The 27716-nt window shown below is 38.6% G+C and overlaps 1 protein-coding gene across 1 annotated transcript in view; it reads right to left on the minus strand.

Moving 5' to 3' along the window:
- Nucleotides 1–1110: 1110 nt before the first annotated feature.
- Nucleotides 1111–27716, minus strand: part of PPA2 (inorganic pyrophosphatase 2) — a 34660-nt gene continuing 8054 nt past the window's right edge. The window contains exons 4-12 of the mRNA XM_030947640.1: nt 23843–23896; nt 21298–21417; nt 18836–18922; nt 17428–17554; nt 9777–9904; nt 7960–8045; nt 6866–6935; nt 2335–2374; nt 1111–1296 (exon numbers count right to left, since the gene is read on the minus strand). Coding sequence (XP_030803500.1) covers nt 1268–1296; nt 2335–2374; nt 6866–6935; nt 7960–8045; nt 9777–9904; nt 17428–17554; nt 18836–18922; nt 21298–21417; nt 23843–23896 — 741 coding nt within the window. The 3' untranslated portion in view covers nt 1111–1267. The remainder of the gene's footprint in view (nt 1297–2334; nt 2375–6865; nt 6936–7959; nt 8046–9776; nt 9905–17427; nt 17555–18835; nt 18923–21297; nt 21418–23842; nt 23897–27716) is intronic.

A 27716-nucleotide genomic window follows, 5' to 3' on the forward strand; every position in this document is an offset into this window, starting at 1 on the left:
TAAACCCTGAATATAAAACAATACAAAACTCTATGCAGATGGGAGAACTTCATCTCCTCTAAAGTGCTGAGGCCCAGACTGAGATCTCCAAAGTGACTGGTGCTTGTACACTAAACAATACACTAGAGAAGTCTAAAGAAGGGAAATTTTATCCTAAAATCAAAGAGACATTCCCAAAGGTGAAACCTTTCTTACTAAAAAACTTACCCTTTATAAGGAAAAGTTAATCCTCTCTGGCAAGCCACAGCCTAACTTTTGCAGTTCTTTGTCTTCCATTTCCACCCTGTGTCAGCAGCGCTAACCTTCTGTTTCCGTCATGGGACAAAGCAGACAATGCTCACCTTTGGTCTCACTAACAAGCTGGATAAAGCTGTCTGTCTATATTATCATTTCCTCTCTTTCTGCTTAATAGCTGCCTTTTTTGTCTTTAATGAACACTGTGGCCAGACATAATCCTGCAGTAGGAAAAAATGGCAGATATTTGTACCATGAAAGCACAAAGCTCAGTTCTGTACATTTTATTAATCTTGTCTCATTGAACAAATAATTATCAAAAGTATACACAGTTCTAAAAATGGAAGCTTTCCATAAGAAAAATCCTTCCTGTGTGATGAAACACACAAGTTATCAAAACAGGATGAAGAACAGAGAGCACACATGCATCCTTGCTTCAGTTGTTATGGCATTAGTGCTTCCTAGTCAAATTAATCTTTGGAGGAATGTTGTTTTTTTTTTAAAGCAAGCGTGCTCTGTTCCTAACTCTATGAAGCCTGCAGAGACAACTGGGCACAAAAGTAAATGCAACTAAGGAAACAGTCACCTATCAAAGAACATGGTAAACTCCTAAGCCTCTTACATAAAGATTACCGTCAACTTCAAACGGATTATAGTCAGGGTGGCCAGAAAAGCCGCGACAGAAATTAACACCCAATGGTTCAATTATTCCAAAATCTGGAGAATAGGGCTGAAGACAACTTATCTCTCATCTCATTTGGTACACTTCATGAGTGGATAAGAGCAGTTCTGCAGTTCTGAGATTCAGAAACAAACAAGCAAGCAAGCCCCTCCTCTTCCCTCTGCTCCACCCTACACAGACATGGAAAGGAAACATTCATTTAATGATGGCAGAGTTTATTTACATTAGAGAAGGTTTACACAACTCGAAAAGTTGTTTCAGCAGGAATCCAACAATCAGTGCTTTCGTCCATCTTCAAAGGAAGGGATGATTTTTAAGATTTGATGATGCACCTTCAGAAGACCTTGATGATCACTTGGGAAAAAAGTACCAGTAATCAACTAAAACAAACAAAAAATACAAGAGTGACATTAGTTCTATAAAACTGGTCATACACAAACACTTGAAAAAACAACATTCTACCCTTTCAGTTACCTTCCCCCCCATAACAATACTGCTATGTTAGCAGTATTAGCTGTGTTAGCTCCATTCCCCACCCTGTGAAAAGCACAGCCTCAAAATAATATCTGTTCATTTTAACAGTTTGGCTGTACCAGTCCTGCAACAAGTTATAACACTGTTGTGACCTGGAAAACATGACAGATCAGGCAGATGATGTTCAGTTGTCTGTCAGAGGTCTAAGATCTAATCCTTTGGTAAATAAATGCTATTTATTGGCATGCCATATAAAGGCAAATGGAATGCAACTTGCTTTCCCATGACATGGGCTACACAGATGTTGCTTCTCAAGCACTTTGGCACTTGGCTCATGACTAAGTTTAACTCAGTATTTCTGTAACTCCCTCCATCTCAAAAAGCACATACGTCTTCTATAGTTCCTGCCAGTAGAAAAATCTTTTTTTAAAATACTTAAAACTGAAAATGTAGGATGCATTCTTATTTCTTAAAGAAAAACACATGTTCTGTTAACATGAAAAAATCGTAACAGTGAAAGGATAAAATTTTGTCTTTAGAACTTACACTTGAAAATTAGGTAAGGTTATGTCAATTTGAGGAAAAGGAGAGGAGCTATTTGATTAGTTAGCTACTGTGACAAAAACTAAGGCAAAGCAACCTATCTCCTTTAAAAAGGATAAATGTCATGCATTTGCCTTGCATGATCAGTAAGAGAAAATTTTTGTCTTCTTATCTTTTTATGTGGACTACACTTTCACTCAAAAGTAATCTTCTCCCACAAAGCATTTGTGAATTTCTGTTCATGTTCTATTTAGCACAAGACAGGCAATATCATATGACAGGATATAACTATTATAATGTTTATATACACTAAATTGCCTTTTTACAACAAAACAGTTTTCATGTCAATTTTTAAAGCCAGTAATTAAGAGAAGTCATATGACATGTGAGAAAAAAGGTACCTTCTGGTGAAACAGGATCTCCATTCATAAATGCCGGTGCCTAAAAAAGAGAAAAAAAAATAGGGAAAAAACCTAAACCAAGATCTCAGTACTTACTTAAGGTTTCATAGATAGCACCCAAATTCAAAGGTATTTTAATACTCAAGTCAAGAGATAGTAACTAAACCAGAATTTTCTGTTCCCACAGGACAATAATCTACCTTACAGATTTCTCATCCCCACTGTACAAATTTCTTTGTTGCTCATAAATGACAAAACAAGCACATGAACAATGAGCGATAGATTAACACTTTTCCTAATGCAATGGGGATTTTTGATGACTGTATCACCTTTGAGAATAGCAGAACTTGTTGTTTACATCTAAAGAGTAAAAATACCTTTCCAGTTATTATACAGGTTTCACTGTCAGGTATGCATATGAATGCATACACACACATACAATTTGCATCAAATACATGCAAACTATTTTAAATAAAGGTGTGACGATACTCTTTTACAATTCCATTTTGACAGAATAATTCAGATCCATAGAAAGTGACCATTTGTTTTAAAATTCAGGTCTAGCATTTCAAAGCTGGATATGCCACTATTCAATCACAGGAGTACACAGCCTGTCTTGTCCTGTAACTTAAAGGACAAAATTAAAGACACTTTTAACACATCTGGAATCACCCTTTCTCGTGATGAGGATGTAACAATTTTCCACTGCCCTTTCTTAGCACAGCAGCACTTGGGCTGAGCTGCACTGGTGTGACAGAGCCTTCCTGAATCTGAGCAGGCACGGGGCTCTAAACACTGAAGAGCAGAACAAAGCCCCTGAGGAGGGAAGGAAGAAGCAGGATTCTACTTCCCACCTATCCACAATAATTACCTGTATGGGGGGGGGGGGTTATGTGACTGGTCTGAAAGGAGGTACCAGTATGACAAACATAACCCAGATCCTATCAGCAGAATATCCCCTCTGTTCCCAGCAAAACCCAAGCTTTATCTCATAAGGCAGGGAGATCCAGAGGTCACTATTTATAAGCAGGTGCCTGCCACTTCTGCTCAAAAAGCTTGAGATAAAGACTTAGTACTTTCCCACCATGACTAGATCAAAATCTCATCTCACTGAACCAAGAATCTCTTCACTACACAACACTTTCACCTGGAACATAATTTAAAAACCAAATAAAATAACTAATTAACAAAAACAAACCCCAGACTAACAACTTCACCAATCTTTTGTTTCACAACTGGCCACTACAAAAAATTCTACCTTTACTAAATCCCAAATGGAAATGTCCTCACAGAAAGCATATGGGTAGAAATGCAGCAAACAAATTTTCTTGCTTAGATCTGAATTATTTAAAACACATCAATAAATATACAGATTCAAATTTGGTTGGAGATTTCTTTAAATTATCAGGAAAAGTCAAACATTTTCCCCTGTAAAGCAATGTTCTGCATTTTATCAAGAGACAAGCAAAGCTTTCCTAGTTCACTTTCCAGTATTATAAGAAAGAATTATGTGATAAGTCTGAGAAACATTGCTCTACTAACTATATATAGATTGTCTTGGAGATTTTCCAACTTGCAAAGTCCTCAGCAGCTTCTTCACAGAGCAAGTAATTCTTAGGATTAATATTAAACAAAGGCTTGGTGGTTCTGGTCAGTTTTAGAGACGGCAACACTTAAAAGCCTGAAATAAACAGTGTATCTTAGTACTAACACATTCATTACAAAGCCCTATGACTCCTGGGTTTAGTGTGTAACACATACTGACAGTGGAGCTGAGACACAGACGAAACAACTTTCAGAGGCTAGAGAACATCAGAAATGTTCACTATGTAGTGCTAAAATTCATCTAGATTTGTAGTTACAGGTGTCTGGCGTAATTTTGGCTGGTTCAAATGTTCAGTATTTGCTCTTAAATGCACAGGTTATCTTCTATCCCTTTGGAACTGATGGTCATGGCAATTCACCTGTGTGGAATCATTCTCAGTTTGCCCCCAACATGCCAACCATCTAGAAACTCCCTCAGCGGAGTGGAAATTCCCCAACCCAGACAAGCCATTCTAGTTCCTCATCTGTAAAGTAACAAAAGGTCAAATAATTCTGAGAACAACTGGACTACCTTGGGAACCACCCAGTCAAAATCTATAGGAAATTCTGATTAGTGCACATTCGGTAAGGATTTGAATGTTTTCTGTTTGGTTCTGTTATAGTTCTCTTGCTCACCATGAAAACTCTTCCACAGCAATAGTGAGTGCTGCCTCTTGACTTTTGGGGTCTTTGGGGTTTTTTGTTTTGTTCCAGGGTTTTTTTGAGAACTCAATGTATCTGATTTAAAGCAATAATCACTCGCTCAAAAATGCTGCAACTGAAATCTGATGCTGGAAAAAGAATTGTAGAGAACCAGCTCTCACTGCAGAAATAGCTCAGAAATTCTGCAGTAACTGAAATACATTTTTCACTGTATTTCTCACAAGATCTGCTTCAGCTTTCATTATTTTGTTTTTATCCAGGACGTAATAGATGGATATAAATTAGAAGAAAATGTGTCTGCTTTTAGTTTAAATTAAAGATAAAAACAAAAAACACCAAAAACCCAAACAAAACCCTTCACAAACACAGGCAGCTTTCATTTGAAATCACAGCCATTAAAATTCTGCAGCCAACACTCACATACTTTCACTTCAGTGTGAAAGAGATGAATGTCTGACAACCAAAGCATGCACTGTAGTGTATTAGACAAAAAGATACCTGCTTAAAATGTGCAAGCCAACCCCACTGCTTATATTTAGAGTTCAACTGTCCATGATTCCTATCTCAAGGCCATTTTACTTTTTTAGTTATTGCAGATTGGCAAGTGCATGCAGTATGAACAACAGCATTTATAATAGAGTATTGCATATTTTCCCTGTCTGGAAAGCACCAAGAGGCAGCACCCTACAAAGACGTAATTAAAATACTTAGACGGAACTGAAACAGAATGATGGAAAGGAATATGTGCAAACAACTTCACAAAACCACCATCACTTAAATGAATATGAGGCACAAAAAAAAAAGGCAGGAAGTCATACAATTTGATAAGAAGGGAAGCTTTCAAATAAGAAAGGCATTACAGTTTGATACAAGGTATCTATTTTATGAACTGATTTTACTAACTTCCTCCCCTCCCCAAAAACCACAGGGAAAAAAAAAGATTTATTATTGAGAAACAAAGTAAGACATACTGCTGATTTAATGATTATTTACCCTGCATGCCTTGAAGTACAAAGAGCAAAGAATGCAAAAGTAAATATTCCTTTGCACATTTGTCACAATTCAAATATATTTGGACTTCAAGCTTTAGTTACATTAAAAGACTCAGAGTTATTGTAAATTTGAAAGTACAGAGAAGGTAAATAATTGCTTATAGCTGTGACTGACATGTCTAAAATCATATCTGAATTCCAAAATGAGTTTTTCTTTCATTTAAAATGTACAGTCCCATTAATCAACATTCACAAATGCAACACAGAAATGCTTTAAAAGAAGTGCTGAAAGAAAGGTATCTGAATAGGAAGAAGTTTGGTTTGACACATCTTTATGACTTAAACCAACATTTCTTTCCAAATGAGAGTCTCATTTGCTTGTGACACAACAGCATCCAGGACAACACATTCTTACTAGAAATGCTGTTGGAATGTTAACTGCACAGACAGTGGAGAGCGTGTCCTTTGACACCTGAACTTGCATAATTGCTGTGACTGGTGAGGTGAAACACTGGGTGCCCTGGCAGCCATGCACACATGCAGAGTACCTCATGTGGTCATGAGCACAGGCTCAATCACAGCCTACGCTAGAAAAGAAAAAGCAATACTTGGGGGCACATTTCTTCATGTAATTTCTGGTAACTTTGCTTAATTTCTGGCATCAAAACTACTGTATTTTGAAATGGAAAAAATTCTCCTCCACTAACATTTGCACATGAAAGCATCAAACCTGCAGGATATTTTTCTTGCCTGAACAGGAAACCTGCATGTTTTAATTTTATGCTAATTTTCAGAATATGACAGGTATTCTTTAAGAAACATTCAAATAAGCATCCCCTCTCTTACAGCATTGCATTTAATTATGCAAGTAGACAAACAAAGGGTCTGTTTAGTGATTAGGGACTACAGTCAGCTTGTCAATGAGTTCTAACACTGGGTGGTAACTCATGGCAACAGGGGAGACAGAGAAGACAGCAAGATAGATACAAATAACAGTCCATCTTGCTATTCAGGATCAGAAGAAACAGCACCACAGAAGGAGAAAAAACAAAAGAACTCCACCAGAACAGATGAACCTTCCAGAAAGCACAACTGGACCACTGCAATGAAAGGTTTATATCATAACGCTTACATTTTCCCCACAACCTTTCTGCTCCTCCTTTTATTTAAATTTTTGCTTAAGGAAGGACCATTTCAATTTAGCTGCTTTATTTCAGTTTTGGAGCTCTGAACAGTCTTTTCCAATTAATCATTAAAAGAAAAAAGGGGTGAAAAAAAGTAAACATCCTTACTGACTGCACAATCGATCGGGTATTCTCCTCACTGCAACAAAATGGGCTGCCACTCACCAGAATATTTGTGCTGAAAAATAAAATTAAAAACCTGCTTTATCCATCAGCAGAAAAGAGCCACACACAATTCAGTACTTATGGAAAAAACCCACCATCACATATAAAGCTCAGAAATGTGTATCTGCAAGCGATGAGGAAGTGAAAGCCACAAAGTAAGGCTGGAAGGAACAGGTGTGTGGAAGGGTGTTCTTTGTTTCTCTGAGTTTGAGGAGGTATCTAGGCTGTGTATTCTGTATTAATGCAAGCAGCGCTCACACTCAGTGCTTCTGGCTGCTAGCTTGGGTGCAGTGCAGAGGACCACAGTGGAGAAGCTAAATCCCCCCAGGAAGCCAGCAGAAATAAACCAGCACTTCCTGAGAGAGCTGAGGAACACCTCGATGGCTAGCAGAGATGATGTGAGCACACCCCATCTCTTGTGCCTTGCAGGATGGCCAGCAAGGCACAGCCATCATGGAACTAACAGCAGGTTACTTGGAATGTAACCTGGAATCATGGAAGTAACAGCAGGTTACTTCAGCAATCCACCTGTAGTATCTAACAAGAAGGAAAACAGGCCAAAATTCTGCACCTACATAAAGCAGCACACACAGTATTTCCAGACAAACTCTGGGACCACATCCTTGGCAGAAATGTTTCCCTATGAATCTGCATCCTTTCACACCAAAAATTAGTTTGATCGTGAGTTTTTAAGGTCTTACAGAATAAACTGCACAAACTTCAATTCCCCAAAGCAACAGAATGAACAGTGACAAGAGGCCCAAGATTCTCCCCAAAACAATTCTGAACAAACACTCTGGGACTATTTCTCAACAGCTGAAGTAATGAATGTCACATCTATGTAATCAATACATTTCTGGAGCCACTTACCAGTAAATCATCATCATACAAGGAGCAATTAGTCAATCATGCTTTATTATCAATTGATTATCAAACCCATTAATATTCCTGTCATCTCAAATTAAAAAAAAAAAATCTAAGCAGCTCATGGACAGCTGCAACTTGCTGAAGACCAAGAGATGTGACTGGATACATACCACTTTATAGCACCTCCATCAACTTTTTTATGAAGCAAAGCTTTCCAGTGTTCATGGGTAGATTTAATAATTTCAACAGCAAAATCCTAGTTTACAACAAGAAAAGTTTTGTAAATTAAAATGTTATTAAACAGAAAAAAGCCACAGAACTAGTTTATTACAACATACTATTTCCTATGTTATTTTAAGGTACCTCCTTTGAGGCCTCATTAAATTTCTGAAGAATATAATACCCTTTTTATGTAAAGTAACAAACTTCACTGTTTATCACATAGATTGGCAACACATTCAAGACTTTCCCTCAGTCTGCAGCCACAAAAAAAAATGCTACGTGAAAGAAATGAAATCAGCACTAGATGCTACAGAGATCCCTACTGCTGTAGAAAATTGAACCAGGCTCTAAATGGGATCACGTGTGTGAGCTATGACTCCACCCTTACAGATGCAGGTCACAGTTCAGGATGCCCCTCTAGAGGCATAATTTGCATTTACTTTATTAATGCCCAATCATTCACTTGAGCATTTGCAAGAACATAACATGTCAGCTGCTTAACAGTTTCTGCTCGTTTGAAAAACAATCATATTGGGGGTGGAGCTGGGATGAAAAAGCTTCCAAAAATTAAAGTAAAATAAGCCCTCAGTGTCCGGATGATGACTGCTAGACTTGCAAAAAGCTGCCAACTGAACATTCACATTTGTTAACAAGGAGTGACTTGGAAAAGTGCCACTGGAACATTGTGAACTTTACCAGAGCTGCTGGAGCACAGCCACAGCTGCATCATCATATCCTGGGTCTCTAGAAATGCTTGAGAATTATTCAAGTGCTCCAAACCAGCTATCTCAGGGCATTTAGTGCCTTCAGGCTCAACTCCAATGGCCTGACAGGGATACACTGATCTACTGTCACTCTACAGTGCAGGAACATCTCTAAGAGCAGTTCCTGGGAGAACAGGGGAGAGATCAGGTTATCAAGCCTTACAACTCCACAACTGACTGATTTAAAAGGCAGTTTTAGTGCAGAGGGGAATCAGAACATTTCTTTAACCAGACAAAGCATGTAAAGCTCCCTGTGCTGGTTAGAAGCCATTACGAAACTTTGACAGCGCCCTGCAAGGCTGAACTGGCTGACACATGGACATCATTAATGAGAAACCTGGGATTCTTTGCCAAGAATAAGCTACACAGAACATGCAATACACAAGTTGCAAAGCAATTTTACTCAAATCACATCCGATTTCTCTGGAAAAATCCAGGTATTTCCTAGTCCGATCTCCTTTCAAACACTGGTCATTCTTACTCTAAGTAGTTTAAAAAGCTGTTTTTTTCCTAAAAAAAAAAAGGCAAGTAATTTTTCAGCCTTCAAGCCAAATGCTTCAAATGTTTTTACAGAGATTTAACAGAAATAAGTATGCCTTGAGCAAATACAAAATATGAAAAAATCTGTAACCCATTGTCTTAAACTGCACACCCTAAAAACAAAAGTCAGGATAGGACTACAGAAACACCTGAAAAGACAATCTGTTCATTACTGTGACATGGAGAATGAAAATGCTTTGAAAAACATCTACAAACACACAGATGCATGTGTAAATCTCATCAGGATTAGGACTAAATTTTTTTTCAGACTTTCTTTAATGACCTATGCATTTTTCCTGAACAAAATGGAAGGCAGAAAACATTTAATCCTAGTCTAATAAACTGTACACAGAAGTCCCTCCCATCAAAATTCTTTTCATTAAGCCTCCTCCTTTACAATTCCAAAAATTCTAGAGTCCATGTAACAGAAAGATGTATTTTTAATTTTGCATTATCTTCACCTTGTTTTTAAACTCTCCATTAAAAGCAAAGTGATTTTCTGGTTTACCATCAGGGACTTTATATAATTGGAACCAGTCAATTGTAGCCTCGAGATAACCCGGTTTGTGCTTCTTGACGTCATCGATATCTGTAGGTTAGAAGATTAAAAAAAATAAAAAGAACTGATCATTTTCACTCACAGGTTTCAGAACATCAATTTTTTAAATTTTCCTAAAGAATCTGCAGCAATTTGATTTCACTGAATACTTTCAAAGTCATTGGTAACTTCACTTTATTACATTAGCTGCCCATAGTTGCTAGCTTATGATTTCACAACCATACTAAGCAGGTAAAGCAGGCATCTCCTGCCCTTCATTCATTAAGACCCAAAGGTACAATGAATAAAAGGACCACATTTGTGAAAGGAGAAGAAAATCCCATATTTATCTCAGTAGGTAGCTCTTGCAATACTTATTCACTGACACAATTTTTTCCTCCAGCAACTGCAGGGCCTATGAGCATTTTTTGATAATGGAAGAATAACTATAAAAACAATTTCAACACATGGATCTTTAAATCAGCACCTCTTAACAAAATACAGGCTTGACTTGTCAACATTATATTAAAAGGCACTTTTTTTTGCTCACATTAGTCCCAAATTCATCTCCTTCAAGACCTGACAGAGACGTGCCAGGAGCTCCAAACACTAACTTTACTGATAACCTTTACTGACAACTGCATACTCACAGTGATAAATAATTCTACCTCTACAATCCGGATGGACAAAGATGTGACAGGACACAAAGAGGAATGTATTCCATTTGTGCAACACCCTTGTGAAGCAGAGATGAACAGCCATAGTGTGTGCAGAGAGATGAAACATCACAGTAATTCAGCTTGAAGACTATGCTGCCATATCAACGATGTAGTTCTTGATCCTCCACCCCTTACCTGCTGTGCATATCAAATTTTAATGGACTGTCCTTGGAGACTACCACCACTTCTGTCACTTGCAATGGCATGGTTCTATAAACCCCCCAACAAATTAACTCCCTGGCAACATGTTTACATGGCAAAAGCTTTCAACACTGTTCCAATAATTTTGATGTAATAAAGGATTTTGTCCATCCCAGAAGCCAAATACTTTGTACTGGTGTGATCTTCTATTTCCTTTCCACAGTCACTTCTGATGGAAATGGGAGCTGACTTTTTACTGCTGTAGTCTACCAACTATTCCATAACCTCACTCTGCTCAGGCCATCTTCCAAGGTGTTACTCTCCTCTAGTGTTTTGCAAGTGACTCACTCATGTCTCCCTTCCTCATTCCTTCTTGCTCTTTCTCAATACTGCCTGGTTCCTTCATTACCTTCTCCCATAGCTATGCCTCACTTGATGACATCTGGTCAGCAGCAATTTCTGCTAAGATACTCCTCTGTCTATGCAGTCCTATAAAATCAGAGTTGCTTAGTCCATGGAATTGATACCTAGTCATGTGCTTTCCATCTTTAAGTGCCTAAATGTCTTTTAAAATTTCACTGTGAACCTGAACAAAGACATTAAAGTATTTCTGAAGAGAACAATAAGCGAAGAGAAAAGGTCTTGTGCTACAGACCATTCAATTCTCAGTATACCACCAAGAGAGATGACACGCAGACTGAAGCGGGAGCCCAGACCTATGTCTCAGAAAACATTCTGAGTGTTAACAGGCATGTCATAGATGCCACTGCCAAATTCCACTGCATTACCACTACCCAAAGAATAAAGCATGAAACTCTGAAGAACCCCATGTAAATTTTTGCTTTGCACACACTTTACAGGGCTATGTGTTTATGGGCTCAGAGTAAAACACATTTTGAACTTGGCTGAGGCCATCTGTCTGTAGGAGATCAGGGAATTTCACTGGCAGAATCCCAGAAAAAAGCTAGGGCACACAAGGCTGTGCTAGAGGCAGGTCTTCTAGCTGAAATACGTGTTTAAGAGCATAAAAAGCTTCTCAATAGGATGGGGTGGGTGAGACCAACCAAGAAGGAATGATTTAGAAAAGGGTGGGATCTTGGTTGGAAGCTGAATGCTTCACTTGGGCAATAATAAAACTGCAGCTCCAATTCAAATCAGTTTCAGGACCCCAATGTATCATCCTGTTCTCTTCAAGCAAGAAAACATCCCTCTTCCAACTTGAGACATTGTCATCTCCTCCCCTTGTGAAGTCTGAATTCACATCTAACACTTCTTGAAGGAACAGTATCTCCTCAAGTTTGTAAAGCAAACCAGGCTGCTGCAGCAATTTCCTTGGCTCCCAGCAGTGGACAAAATCCAGACCTCTATCTCCAGACACTACTTAAATTCAAGCATACTTTCTCACACTGCTGCTCCCTTTTTCTGGTTCCTATTCCAGCAAACGTCTCTCCTAACTCTGCTTCTCCACTCCCACTACTTGGTTATTTGCCTCCTACTCCCATAAAAACTGTTCATCAAAAGTGCTTTACAATCTACTAACTGACACTTAGTACTTTTCTCCATCTGTTGTCCCTTATTTATAGGTTTTATTTATACTTATTTGGAGGACTCAAATATTAGGATAGGCTTTGAGACAGACTTTCATTATGTCCTTTTGTTAGAGATTCTGTCTTCATGGATAGAATTGTCTCCCTGAATTTTACACTCTCTCTACTGGAAAATACCTTGCCTAAGCAAAGTGACTAAACACAATCATACTACAGCATTATATGGATGGATTATACTCTGGTTTTGAGGACTTACGAAGGGGGGCATTGGTTGCTTTTATTTCCTGGGTTCCTTGCAAGTTATTCTCCTTCATCCCTATGCTTCACTTCGCTATTCTTTAGTATAAAGGACAGCTACAGAACATCAAATGAAATTTGAATGCTTGATTTAAAAAAAAAAGATTCCAGAACATCTGTATTATAATGAAAGTTGGTGGCAAGCAGAAGAAAAACGTGCAACAATGCAACAAAACAAACCCCAGAAAAGTATCAATGCTGTTGCTGTGGAGTCAGCATATAATACAAAATACAAGGAAAACAGCAGCTCTTGCATCACTCACTCAACAGCCACCTCTTCAGTTCATTAAAAGTCACCACAGAAAAACCTGAAAGACAGTTTGTCTTCCGCTGAAATCTAAACAGCCTCTTTGGGATATCAGGGGGGAAAGGAGAAAAACCACATTCAGAAACAAAAAAGTAAGCAAAGAAAGGTAAAAGAGACGATTACACTAAGCAGTACAATAATTTACCACACTAATATCTACAGAAGATAGCTTCAAATTGTTATGATTTTTTAAAAAGCAAACAACTTAAATGTCTTTTCTGCAGCAAACACTGTTAAGAGAATCTTTTTTGATGTTGACTGCTTATCTTCCCTCACTGTACTCACACTGATGTTAAAAGGGGCAGGCTGGGGAGCAGCAAGTGTTTAGGTGGCCCAAAGCAGTTTGATCTCTGCCAGCAAGCCCTGCTCAAAGCAGCAGAGCAGGTCAGGCTCCTGCAGCTATGTTATCAGCAGGTCCCCACGGGGCTCTAAGTGGGAATTTCTCTACACTGCCTGCATACAACCATAGGTCTCATTTTTCTGGGCACCATAGTTAAGTGCCAAGGGTTAAAAAGAGACAGCAGATCACATTAAGGGCTGCAGTTCAGTGTCCATAAGGAAAATCCCTAGAGGCTGGCACCATGAACTGCTGCTACCTCTCTGTCAAGGGAGTGAGCTAACATGAATGTAGATCCTAATTCTAACTGGCTTTACAGAAGAGAGCAACAAAAGCATTTGTACAAAACTACCATTTTTAGTACAACAGATGCTGCTTCTTGCAAGCAAAGCTAAAACAACATGTTTGCAGCAAGCTTTCTAAACAAGGTCTGTGGGAAGAGAGGACATATGTTTTTAATAACATCTTATAAACATTTACAGGAAGCTGCAGCTACATTCCATATAAAGGCATTTGGTGTATTTTGTGCAAGGGGTAGGAGGGGAGACTTGGTACAGCAAATTAATTTCTTTATACTGGGTGCTTACACAAATCCACAACAAAGGTCTTCTGGGCCTCTGCTGCTTCTCTGTGAATAAATATACTCACATGTAAAGGTCTGTAACAATATTTAGTACAAAATATACAACATGCCTTAGTTTTGCCATTTAGGGTTTGGTCACTAAACCCTATCTTGAGATGTGTATTGTAAAAGCAGCACAGCAACACAGCACAATTAACTACACCAGTGCCAGCAAAAGGCAGCACAATAAAGCCAGCAGACATCACCAACTGCTGTTGAATAGATACTGGCATCTTTCCAGGGAGCAATGGCAGCAAAAATGGTTGCTAAGATTCCAGGCCAATAAATCACCTCCATAATGCCATGGACTAATACGTGATTAGTCCAATTTGCTGAAGGAGGGCAAGATGACCTTTTGAAAGCCAGACTTCATACACTGCTTCAAACACAATTCCTGCTTCAACTGCCAGTGATTTTTAAAACTTCTTGTCCAATATGAAGATGCCACATACATTTACACCAAATCACAGCATAAAATTATCACTCATCCCTTCTGAGCCCAAACTAGAAAAGCGTTAGATATACAAGTGAACTCCAATACATCCAATATATTAAATTCAATCCAGACTATGAGATAAGCAGGCAAGCAACCTTTCTACTACAAAAATTTACTTCCAACAAAATAAAGAAAGCAACCCAGCCTATTACACCACCAAGATTTAGTGTTTAAGTCTGCAAGGAGGAGCTTTTAGGTCTTTTCTCAGAGTTGTTTGGTCTAATGTTGCTCCTCTGGTCTACTAACAGCCATCTGCCTAGCAACTGCCTAAGCAGAAACACAGCAGCCACAAAGACAGATCTTAATGAAATAGTTGCTTTTAGACTCCAACTAGACATGTTCAGATTTATCCTTCTCACACAGATGCCTGCATCTGACATACCACTTGTATTTGGTGAGATATTGTCCCTATGCCCACCAGAATTAAGTGCTATTATTTCAAACAGATTACCTTACAAAATCAGTCCAAAAAGACACTAAGACCCTGCTATTCCTCCTGATGACAGAGTTCCCACTTAAAACAGGTGCTAAGCATTGCCTATCATTCCTGGGTATTGTCACTGTAAACAAGAGTTTCTCACAGCTCTGTGTGAAACACAGAGCTCTAGGCAGGGTTTCCAATTTAAACCAGTATTTATCAATAAATGCCTGCACAACACAGTCCAGGGGAGTGCTATGAATAAACAATGAGAAGCACTCAGAAGTTGTGACTTCTCAGTTCTGAGTTCTGTGAAGTCTCAGAAAAATCAATTGCACTTAGGAGAAGGATTGCAATCCCAGAAGGAGAATATCCCAGGTACCTGGGGCGTGCTTAAAGAGGCAAGGGGAGTTAACACACAGTGCAGGCTCAGGATGGGGTTTGCAAGTAATCACCACTCTGGTGTCTTGAAATTATCTTTTCCAAATGTTCACTGGGGGCTCTGCACATACTGAGCTGAAAGCAAATGTGATGATTCTCAGTGCCGTTGGAAATCTTTAACAAATGATACAGAAGTGACTGGACAGGATTAGAAGGCAACACTTAGCCTCATCTTCCCCAGGAGGCCACCTCCGTAACACAGCAGCACATCAATTACAGAGGGAGAGACTGGTTTTATCCATAGCTGCCATCCCTTTACGCTGAAATAATTAACAACTTTGGGAAGGGGGAAAAACAAGTATAAAAGGACATATTGTACTGCCTGCTCTGACAGATTTGTTTGTTTTCAGACTGAAGAATGACTGCTGTTAAACACTGCAAGCCAGTCATGTCTTCTGAAAGCAGACAGGGGCTTTTTTTCTTCCCCTTTTCTTTCTTCTGTAAATTTTGGGCTGCAACTTCAATCCCAAAGGGAAATCATATTAAACTGGATAAGTAGTTCTACACTTCTCTGAATCTCAGGACAATTCTCTTCTTGAAGTTTTGCACGTATTCCCTGATAAGAAAGGATGCACACAGGAATCAACTACAGGCAATGGTTTGCCCATTCCTCCCACTACTTTTTCCTCTTTTTTTAAGACTAAAGCTCTTACTTCTCCCCTCCCAAATAAACTAAAGTTGTAATAGAGCTGACATAAATCAGTCATTACCTGGGGAAAAAAAAAAAACAAAACCAAAACCAACCAAAAAACCTGAGAGAGCTTTCAAATACAGACAGATAAACCCAAATAATAAACAATTTTGGAATAAACTACCACAGTTTTGCCCCTGTTTAGTGGACTCCTTCTGAATTCTCTCATCCACTTTTCTGACCACATTCTCTCAGAAACTGCCAGGGAGAAAAGGTAAGTCTTTAAGTAGAACAGTGCCTAGAAATGAAATGAAATTCACTTTTCTTTTAACTACTGACACTTATATTGCATTTTACTGCACATTTCAGAGTGGTTTAAATTGATACTGACATTAACAGCAAACTATTACTTACTCTTTCCTTAAGCTGAACTTCTTAATCTCTAACTGTCAAAGTAGTTAAAGAGTCATAAACACTATGCAGTAATTCATCTGCCCAATGATTTTAATCAGCATCAACCCAAGAGTTTCCTTTTCCTCATCTCTTCTTCTCCCCTTCTTTCCCCACAAGTCAAGTATTCTCCATGTGAAAGTAACCTGCAAGAAAACTGAGAATGAAGGGCTAGTCCAGTGATATACTTTACATTCAGAAACCATGAAAAAACCTCAATGGCTGAGAAACACTTCTTTAAAAAGCTACTGGATTGCTCTATTCCTACAGAAAGGCCACTCTGCATCTTGGTGCTCCCTTACCAACAAAGACGCTATATATGGTTTTTGGTTTCTAGCAATCAGTTTTAGACAAACCTCCTCATTTAAGACTCATGATTCCCAGTAATATTCCATTTGAGGAAGCAAATCTCCATCTATCCAGAGAAAAACTGCACTTTACCTGTGCTATGAAAACTTAACTTCCTGCAGTTTTAACACATCAGAATTACACCTCATGTGCTATTCACATGGACACACTTCAGTATTCGAGTTTCATTTGGATACCACAAGTCTGATCACAGGGAGGACAAGTTTGAGCAGGATATTTCCTCCTGCACAGCTCATCATCAAGGCTCATGAGGGTAAGCTGCATTAGCAGTTTATTTTGCCAATTTTCAAGCTAAAAGGTGAAACGTAATTGTTCATACTAAGCAACAAACTCTGGAAGCAATCCTCTTAAAAGTGGCAAGACATTGGAATGTCTTTTCAGAATGCATTACAATGCCTGTAAATATAAAAGGAACAAACACTTTCAAAAAGGAAAACAATAGTGTGCTACATAACATAGAGCAGGTAAATATGCATTACTACACAGTACATAAGCCTGCAATTATTGGAGGTCATTTTCTAAGGCAGCTGTGTTTCAGGAGCCAAAAAATTTTCTGCATGCCATGTCCTTTTGAAAATCCAAGCAAACCATTTTAGAAGTTTAGTGTGAAAGCATATATGTCCTACTTGAAGGTAGCACCTGACCTAAAAAACAACCAAAAAAAAACCCCAAAACAAACAAAAAAAAGTCTTGCCTTTCCACTGTCTGCTTCTTCTTATCCTGGGAGACCTAAACTCAGGTACTATTCTGCTGTGCAAGTTTCTGATATAACTGCATTAGGAAAGACCAAAATACTTGCCATGGATTTTCTGAGCTTCTGGGTCATCTGCACTGATGGCAATTATCTTCCAATCTGTCTCTCCTTCATCAACAAGACCTAAAACACCCAAGACCTTCACTTGAACAATCTCACCAGAAGAACGAACCTGAAACAAAGTAATGCCACAAAGATTTAGAAGACAACATGTAAAATTTCTCTTTTACCTTAAAAAAAATAGCAGGCTGTAACAAAATTGCAAGATAGGCTAGAAATACTAAGCAAATGTGTACTGGGTTTGCAGATTTTTCTTCCACCATTACTATTCTCCAATCTTTAATTCTCCAGTCAGCATTTATTTAAGTAGACAAGTAGCTAAATTTTTTTTCATTCCCTTTCACCCTGGTTCCCCCACACTTTGCTGGTTTTCCTTCCAAACTGTAAGTCAGAAGTGTCTCATACTCATTTTTTAACTTCTTCCTGTCCCTTGATTCTCTACTTTCTGAACTCAGGATCCTATTTTCTGTCTTTCTATTCCTTCCTCTGGACTCCAATATACACACATAAACACATAGCACTCCCCCAGAAATACCAACACAACCATTTTTGCACTTTCTTTGGAACCTTCTCCCTACCAGCTAATATCTCCTCTTTAACTCTTTCTGGATCCCTTGAAATTAATCTTTAGGTTTCTTACCCTAAATAAAGCCACTTTCACTGAAGTCATTAATTAAATTTGCCCGTACCTAAATATCCTAAGAGATCCCTCTTTCAAACTCATCCATTTCATAACCTCATTTTCAATACAGCATTGTTCCATTCTTTGCTGCCTCTAGATATGTAGAATTTTCCTTCAGGAAGCTAAACCTTTCCTTTATACCTACTAATGCTGTTTGCTGCACCTCTTTTTCAGCTATCCATTCCACGACTCATAATGCTGCAACAGTGCAGCAGGTTCCTCTCTTCTCTAGAAAAGAGGATCTACTTCTTTTAGCACCCATGAGTAAAATCAAAACTACCTCCTTTGTGGATCTGACTTTATAATTCTCATATGCATGATGCTGTCATATTACCTCATTTTTCAACAACTGATTCCTAGCTCCAATACTGCTAACAGGGAAAAAAGAAATAAATCTTTTCCTTCCTCAAAAATCTTAACCATCACTTCCTTCACCCAAAACTTACTGTCCAACTACACAACTTCAGGATGTTGTTCTTTTATTTTCCCTTTTAACTAGCATAAAGACTTTACCAAATCCTACTTTCCCCCATCCTTTTAAAAAATCCACCATTTTCTTACCTATTCTCTCCTTAGATCCTCTCCTGATACTTTTGTCAGTCCCTAACATTATTAACACATCTTTTTTCCATCTGACCTTTTCTTTCAGAAGTTGCTACCAAATTATTCAGTTAACCTTGATAAATTAAATTAATCCTGATAAATACAAACCTTTGAACCTATTTCACAAACATCAATAGGATCATTATCTCCACAACATCCTGTAAGGTTATCCGTATGGTTGGGATCTTCCCAGGTCTGCCAGGGAAAAGAGAACTATCAGTTAGCTGCTGAACTGCAATTACAACTTATCTTACCACTAAATTACAAAGATTAGCAACAGCAACAATAAAAACATCAGCTTTCTGAGAACAGGCTTGCTCAATGGGAGGAGAAAAAGTAAACAGCCAGTGGACTGACACTGGGTAACTCATACTCAGGACAAGTAAGTGACGTGAGGATTACTGAGGACATATTTTTCTTGCGTCAATGACTCAGCAGATACACTTCACCCAATTGCAGCAATTAAGGCATCAGAGGACCCTGAATATGGATTTTTCTAGTTACCAGGGATAGCGGGATCAAGCTAGGACATCTTACAATTACATTTTTGTTATGATTATTAAATACCATGATATTAACAAAAATTATTTTCTAACACATCTAAGCTTTGAGCGAACCACACTCCTATGCATACATTTGTCAGCACCCAATAAGCTTTTCAAAGATTTTAGATTTAGGTAAGAAGTATTTCTGAGTATTTTGAGACATGTACATTCCAAAGGACAGCTAAGAGTTGAAGACCAAAGAGGCAAGTTTAAACCCCTGCTCTGAGCACTGCACATGCAAGGAATCCTAGCTGAGTTATACTAACTTAAATACTACACAAGTACTTGTTTCTACTTTTACAAGTAATGAGTAATTCATCCTACAGTTGAGAAACTTTTCTGTTAAGAATTGTGAGTCAAATTAGGTGTTGTTGAAAAGATTATAGAAAACTTTTTTTTCCAAGGAGCTACGCTGCTAGCTTCTACGGTCTGTGACCATAACTCTACCCCAAACCTGCTCTTGAGAACTTGACTGATACTGGAAGGCAAAATGATGAAAATAATATGTTTAGGTAGCAGAATCATTACCAAAAAACTGCTGAAATGAAATCAAAAGAGAATTTAAACTTAATATTTACTTTTCCAGTACTCTTCACAGAATGAACTAGGTTGGCTGGAAAAGATCTTGGAGATCATCAAGTCCAACCTATGACCTAACCCACCTCATCAACTAAACCACGGCACTGAGTGCCACATCCAACCTTTTTTTAAACACCTCCAGGGACAGTGACTCCACCACCTCCTTGGGCAGCCCTTTACAATGCCCAGTTAGTCTTTCTGCAAATTTTTTTTTCTAACGTCTAGCCTAAACTTCTCCTGACACAGCTTAAGACTGTGTCCTCTTGTCCTTCCAAAGCGCTTTTTATTTAGGGCTGCATTATAGCAGTACTTCTCTTCTGCGCAGTCACACCTCTTCACCTCTACGTTAGAAGGAAGGAAGAGTATTGTTCTCTGGACAGCACAGCAACTTCTGCTATGATAGCAAATAGTCTCATACAGTAGAAATTTAAAATGACAATTATGTTCAGCCCTCCCCAGCTCACCAAGTAACAAGGGATGCCAAACATTTCTCCTGAGGAAAGTATTCTAAGTCCAAAATAATGCACTTTTTGCAGGAAAATATTCACATTTCCAAATAATTCTGGCTTTGAACTAAGGAACACACAAATTTCAAAACATTAAATGGAGTTGCTAGTTTCCAACTACACATACTTGGAAACTTTGTCTACTGACACTGCTGACCGGACAAGATCTTCACTGCTGTATTCGAGAACCTGCCTAGTATCTCCTCTCCAGGGACCAAACATGTAAGCAGATTTTTGGGACTCAACTTTCATTGCTTATACGGTTACGTGCAAAGAAAATAAATTACTCTTTTCAAGCTCCATCATGTTCTTCAGCACTAATTGAAGTCTAATGTGTTATTCACAGAAAGGAAAAATGTTTAAAGCTTTTCATTATGCTCAAAATTTCAACCATTAGATGGGCTTTTTCAAGGCTCAAAGTTTTCAATGTGTCATGATCAGTAAAGTCTCACAGTTCAGAGAAATGTTAAGGAAGGCAGTTGAGGTTTAATCTAAAAAAAAACAGCCCTTGCGCTCCTCTTTGTTAAAGATATTAAGAAATCTCAATTAAAATTTAAGCTGCAGTACACAAAAATCTTAAATGAGTTTTTAAATAAATGCCTTGTTTAAGCAGAAAAGGTCTACTTAACAAAATATTCTTGAATGGTAGACCACGACAATTTATTTCTGCCACTACAGTACAGAAGCACAGGCCAAATATTTGAGATTTCTTGATCATTTAACTCCTTCCTGAAAACACAGCTCCTATTTATTCCCACACCCAAATTTCGATCAAAATTTATGGACACAATAAAGTTCAACATAAAAAATTCCTAATTTACAAATGTATCAAAGAGAATCACCCCTCTTGCAGCTGATTTGCATTCAGGCAGTATCCAAGATTTACAAGGCAATTTACACAGAAGACAGAAAACTTTCACCATTATAACAAAAATGTTACCTGTGGGAGGGCACCATAATTCCATATATAACCCTTGTGAGGAAAGATATTTGCCACATATCGAAGCTTGCCTTTCTTTGTATCATGTTTAATGGGATTCAATGGCTCCTCTGTGGCAATCTAAGCAGATCGTGAAAAAGGGTGGGGGAGCAGGGAGAGGGAAAGAGAGAAGGAGAATGTTAAAATGGAAAGCAATTAATTCCATACCCAACCAGTGAGAAAGATCCATCTGGCAGCACATGCTTGTGGTTTGAGGACTATTAAAACTACCATAGCCTCACTCTGAATCTCAAGGGTCATATTCAAAAAGCAGCTTATTAAGGTATTAAATAATGCTGTAAAGTATGCAAGAAAAAAATGAATCTAGAAGAGAAAGTAATAAATTTCTAAGGAGGCTGTCATGGTCAAACATAAAAACTGAAAGGAACTTAGGTCAGAAGCTCTTCCACTTTATAGTACAAGTTCAACAGACACGCAAATGGTGGCACATCTTTTAACAAAAGGGGCTTTGACAGCCACAGAGGAAATGTTTCATGTTCTTGCCCTCTGCTCCTTGCTTGCCAACTGCAAACACCCCCCTTTTTTCCATCACCTCTCGGCATACAAATGCTTTTCCCAAGCACAAGTTCCTCATAGTCAGCAAATGCCAACTTAATGCAGATTTGGAACAAGTCAAGCTACCATTTGAAGAGAGCATTCTTACTCCTGAAGAAGCACTGGCAGAAGAGCTGAGCTACAGCTGAACAGTAACATCCTCCCCCAAAGCCCATACACACACCACACACATAGAGCCACTGCCTGAGTTACCCACCACAGCTAATTTGCACTATAACCACCCTTTGACACTCCACACCACAGTCCCAACCCACCAACCCACATTAGCTTGGCTCTTGCTTACAAACATTCATCTGAGTGGCAAAACATTTGTTACAGGCTCAAGTGATTACGCTCAAGTGGCGCATAGTTTCCCTGCATGAGCACACAGCCCTCAGCCCATATTCATTTTGTACCCCTGGCCTTTACCTGAAGCACCATCACCAAAGTTATCTCAAAGGAATTCTGCCTTTTAGAACCACCAACCTCAACAGTATGTACTCATTCCAAAAGTAAACCCTCCCCAAGAGCCAAGATGAAGGTTCACACCTTTCTGGCTTCACACTGGATTCTGCCTGCTTCTGGTCATAACCTAACAGTGAAGAGCTCCAACAGGCCACCTGGGACACTGATGGAAGTGGAGCTCAGCAATGCTTTTTGTTCACAGAAACTGGGAGGAGTAACTGAGGGCACCAAGGGAAGAAAAACAGCAATAGAAAAAGCTGAGGAGCAGAAGATCTGTTGCAGGAAATGTGACAGTGGGCAAATATTCATACTAATGCAAGGCTTAATGTCCTGAAGCCTCCCTTGCATGTGAGGAGAGATGAGCAGACAAGATCTGGTAATACCAGGAGTTAGCAGCTTACTATGGTCGGGACTGAAGGATTGCCAGGACACGATGGCAATGCAAGACAACTACCTTAATTGATGCAACAAATTTTAAGGATATTAAAAGTTAAATATTAGGAAACTACATCTAGTCTCCTCTATCAAACCCAAAAAGCCTAAAATCAATGATTCCTAAACCTAGCAGGACAAACTTTTCTACTCTTGACATAATGAGAAGCATAGGGAGAGCACCCTGAGCTTTACGCAGAGTTCAAGTAGCACTGTCAAAGTGATCCTCTGCAAAAGAGAACTCAGCTGCCACAATAAATCATGAGCTTAAAATAAGGGGTAGATATCTGAAGTAACCCCGCTTGAAGAGTAACGGCTGTGATGGCAAACACAGTTCTATCATCAGGGAAAGGAGAAAAAATTCTCAAATAGCAGGCTAAGAAAGTTCTTTGGTACTATTTTCAGTAATTAAAAGAGTTAACAGCTCAACCACAAACTTCCTTAAAAGCATCTGGGAAGCATGTCTAAAATTAATACAAATGTTCAAGAAGACAGGACATATCCTGGTGAGATCTGTTGTTTCACAAACACTACAAATGCTTTTATTACTTGTAAAATATCTCCCTGCAGGAGTTCATACTTTCAATCAGTGAAGTCCCCAAATATTTTTTTTTGGTCATAAGGAAATGCTCTTTTAGTTGCAACTCTATTTGTTGGGATTTGGCCTAACACACTATACAGTGGAAATGATGAATTAAATCATCTGAGTGGAATGCTCCATAAGCAAGCAAGAGTTAGTCTAAATGCTGGAAAACAGCCTCAAAGTTAGTACTCCAGGACTCTGCTGCAGATATGCTGCACTCTGCAGTGAGAGGGTTCTCAAAAAGCAGTGCCCACCTGCTTTTCCTGTTTCCACCAAGAAAACAATCAGTAGCTCAACAATTTCTGTAATTGCAAGGAAAGTGTATGCACCACTTCAAACCAATTTTTTAACAGAGAACATTTTAGTGTGCCAAGAGCAATATAAATGTGATAAAATTCTGCCTACTGGAAGCCACTGCATTGTTATAACTTCCACAAACACCTATATAATCAAGGTATTTTTCTTAATTACCTCCATTTTTGCATTAGTCCAACGAGGCACTTCTACAACCATATTAAACAGGACCTAAAACAAAAAATAGTGACAGAACTGATAATAAATTCCACTTGGCAATTAGTATTTTACAGTAACACAAATTCTCTCCTGTGCATTCAGCAGCAACACACATCACATTTCTCTGTTACAGCCACTTTTATTTGTATAGTTCCTTTGTATCAACCTCCATGGTTCATCCTTCCCTACCTCACGCCTTTAAGAATGTGGACAACAACACGCAACGGAAATACTGATGTTTTTTGTTTCTATGTCAATATCACCCTTCACAAAATGTTCAGAATGTCCATGGAATGGTTTACCATGAGGCAGAGGTTCAGTCTACTTGTCAGAGAGGATTGAATGTTTCTATAGGACAGAGTTAGCTCCCCTTAAGCAGTGGAAAGGACCATGTTTTGAGTTTTTTCCCCCATAGATTTATTCCTTCAGGGCCTCCTCTTTGCCTTACTATTTTTCAAAACTCATGCAAATGACACTTCTGTTTCTCAGTCTTATCTAGTTCAAGCCAGCTGATACTAATCCAAAAGTGATGGCAGGGGAAGGGCATGGACACAGACACCTCACACACATTTGTGTTAGCCTTCCTAACAGAAACAAAGTGAAAGTTTTTTAAAAAGGTGGTGTGGGAAGAAAAAACCCAATAAACATGTAAACTTTCATGTGTTTAGAAGAAAAATAAGCAGACTACACCTTCTTACTGAGGAGGTTAAAGCAACATTTTCCAAAGAGAAAAATTCTGCTTAACTGCCCTATGATTCTTTCTTACGAAGCTGAGTTAAGCCCTACCAAGGAGCAGAGTACCTACTGAATTCGGTAACTAGAACAAACCATCAAGCAAGGTCTACAACCTGTTTTAGACTACTACAATAACCTCAAAAATATCACATTGCCTGGGACATCTCTTCATAGCCAAGGAAAAATCACATTGGTATTAGCAATTGCAACAGGTCAGGAAAGACAAAATATGTTTGTGTAGAAATTCGTAAGAAAAAAATACAAAGTTGAATCAAATGAAGACTTGCACTGATACTCTAACTACACCACAATTAAGGCTCCAGTGAACCCTTAAATATTTGTATTTTTGCTCCTTGCACCCTGCAGCTGCAACAAACAAACAACATTACCACGGTCAATGTCACAGTCTGATTAAAGTAATTCCAATGGTTCTATGATCATCTCCTCCCAAACAAATCTAGAATGTGGAAAGCAAGAAAGCAAAGGAAAATCCCAACTGTCACTCAGCATTTCTACTATGAGATCACAAGCTATGCACAATACTGACAGCCAATTCCTAATAAATGTAAACTGTATTTGCCATCCATAAGTACTGTGCCCATAATGCAATCAGTAGCATGTCAGATGGAATCACTTCTCCCAATCAGGTCATGACCAAATAAAAATAAAGAAAAAATGTTTCAGATAAGTCTCAGTTTCATAAAATACACCTTATGTATGTAAAAACAGTTGAAACTAAAGTAAAGAGGGCTCAAAAATGTCAACACCGAGCAAGCAGATAGAACAAAGCAACATACATGCATGAGCAGGTAAGAGAAGGGTTGGAAGAGGGCCAGATAAAGTATGCACATCCATCTGGGAAACATTTGGAAAAGAGAAATGCACAGTATGAAAGCCAGTGCTGACAAGAAACTCTTAGGGAACTGCCAAGCAGGCCAAAAAATTGTTCTGACTGGTAGCTACAGGCAGAAAATTTACAAACCACTGGAATTATACAGGATGTCTTTCCTTCCACCACAATCCTGTATTTTTGTTGTTTAGATGCTGCCATATGCTTTCCTGCCCATGAAGAATGCAAAGGCTTCAGCAGCCTCTATGCTTAGTTTTGAGCTTTTAATCAGTCAACAGTTAGTCCAGGTCTTCACCGAACCAACTGTCAGGGCTGGACTACACTGGACTGAAACTAATGCAATGCTGCTCTCAAAAACATAATAAAACCACTTGGATTCAACTCAGCTTGAAGACCAGGCCCTCATAATTTGTGGTATCAGTCAAATGTGAATTGTCAAGAGTCTTAAATGTGACAGCCTGACAGTTTAATTTGTATGCAAAAAAAATCCCCAAAAGTACTCTCTCTAATGCTAAGCTGCCACAAGCATTTACAAAAGATTAATGACTTCATTCAGTGTTTACATTTAAAAATAAAGTTTTATTTATAGGGCAATCAAATTTTCACAGTGGTAAGACTAGATTCACTCATGTGGAAAGGAGAGCACATACTAGATATTTTGACAGATGGAAAGAGAACTAGACTACCTAGTATTATAGGGTTTTTTCCCTCCTCTTTCCTATCTTGTTTTCCTCCTTGACTAAGTATCTCACAGGAATGTTTCCATCACTCTTTTACCCCCTGACCAAGCACTTATTCCTTCTAACCACTTGAAAGTTGTCCTCCATCCCCTGCTGTAAACTGTCCCTGCCTCAGCTGAAAACAGAAATGCAAGTGTCAGATACCACCTGTCTCCACAGATTACCATCTGCATGTGTCATTCAGCGGTTAGTTTTGGCTGGTGAATGCATCTGGTAATTGATATTGTTATCTTAAATCAGTAAAATAAAGAATTCCACCTCACCAACCCCCTAAGTAAGCACTTCTAACCCCTCAAGCAATAGCAAGACTGTTTCAACAGCCCATTTGACACACCTTCAAATCACAGCAAAAAGATCTCTTATTAAACAAAAACTATTGCTTGTAAAGTTTACCATTTAACTGCCTTAGTACAACAGCAGTCAATTGGCTGCCAGTGAGGTCACTGCAGTCCAGCTTTAACCCAGCTCTGCAAGTGCCTCATGGAGAAGGGACTCCCTGAGTGCCGACCGTGCAACAGGCTGGCTGACAGTTTCCTCAGGACAGTATTCCCGGAGCATGCAAGAAAAGAGGAGGAAAGTGTCCTACATTCAGAAAAAGGAACAGAATGTATCTGCTAGGGAAAGGGAGCTGAAGAGCCCAGAGGGACACTTAACCCAGGGCATTGCGTCAATGTGAACACAAGACAGATATTTGTACTTAAACTCTGTTATACCTTGAAGAGGTGATGGGGCAGGGGAGGTCTGAAATCTACTTGCTCAACACAGAGAAGTCAATAGTACATTTCCTAATTCCTACAACTGCATAAGAAAATCAGCAGAAAATTACATCAATAGGAACAACTAGTATGTGTAAACGATACCCCTTATTTCCTAAGAACTACACCCTAAGTAGATTACATGGGAACTCACGTAGGTTTTAACTGTTTGCTTTTTTCAGTGTTGTCTTTAACACTTCTTGGCACCTTACTGCATTCCATTTCAGCTGAACATCATTTTTAATGTATCATGATATAGTTTTTGTTGAGACAAGCAAATACGTCTCTTTCACACAGAAAACAGAAACAGCTTTTGGTTTTTGAAATTAAAAAAACATAGAAAGATAAAAAGATATACAAAAATAGTTCAGCATATTCGTACAGCAAGTATTAAGAAAAGAAAGAAAATACAGACTGTTGTACCCAGGCAAACTGTTAGTCATCATTCTGTCCTCTAAGACTGATGGTCTTAAAAAAAACCTGGTTTTTACTAGTTAAACTACTTTAAAAAAACCCAACTAGTTCTGGCTGTACAGATTCTTACAGAAAATAACTAATTTTGATCCAGGGTTGTTTTTAGAAACCAAAATATCAGAAAGGAAAAAAAAAAAAACCATGACCTTTCTGATGCCTGCCTTTCTGGACTGCCCTATATCTCTCTCAAAACCAATTCTTCCTTACCTAACTTTCCCTTTCTTGTTCAACTAGTTTCTTTCCCAGTCATTCCAAAGTTCCTTACTTCAGACACTTGA

The sequence above is a fragment of the Camarhynchus parvulus genome, chromosome 4 (genome assembly GCF_901933205.1).
Source record: "Camarhynchus parvulus chromosome 4, STF_HiC, whole genome shotgun sequence".
In the NCBI taxonomy this organism is placed as follows: Eukaryota; Metazoa; Chordata; class Aves; order Passeriformes; family Thraupidae; genus Camarhynchus; species Camarhynchus parvulus.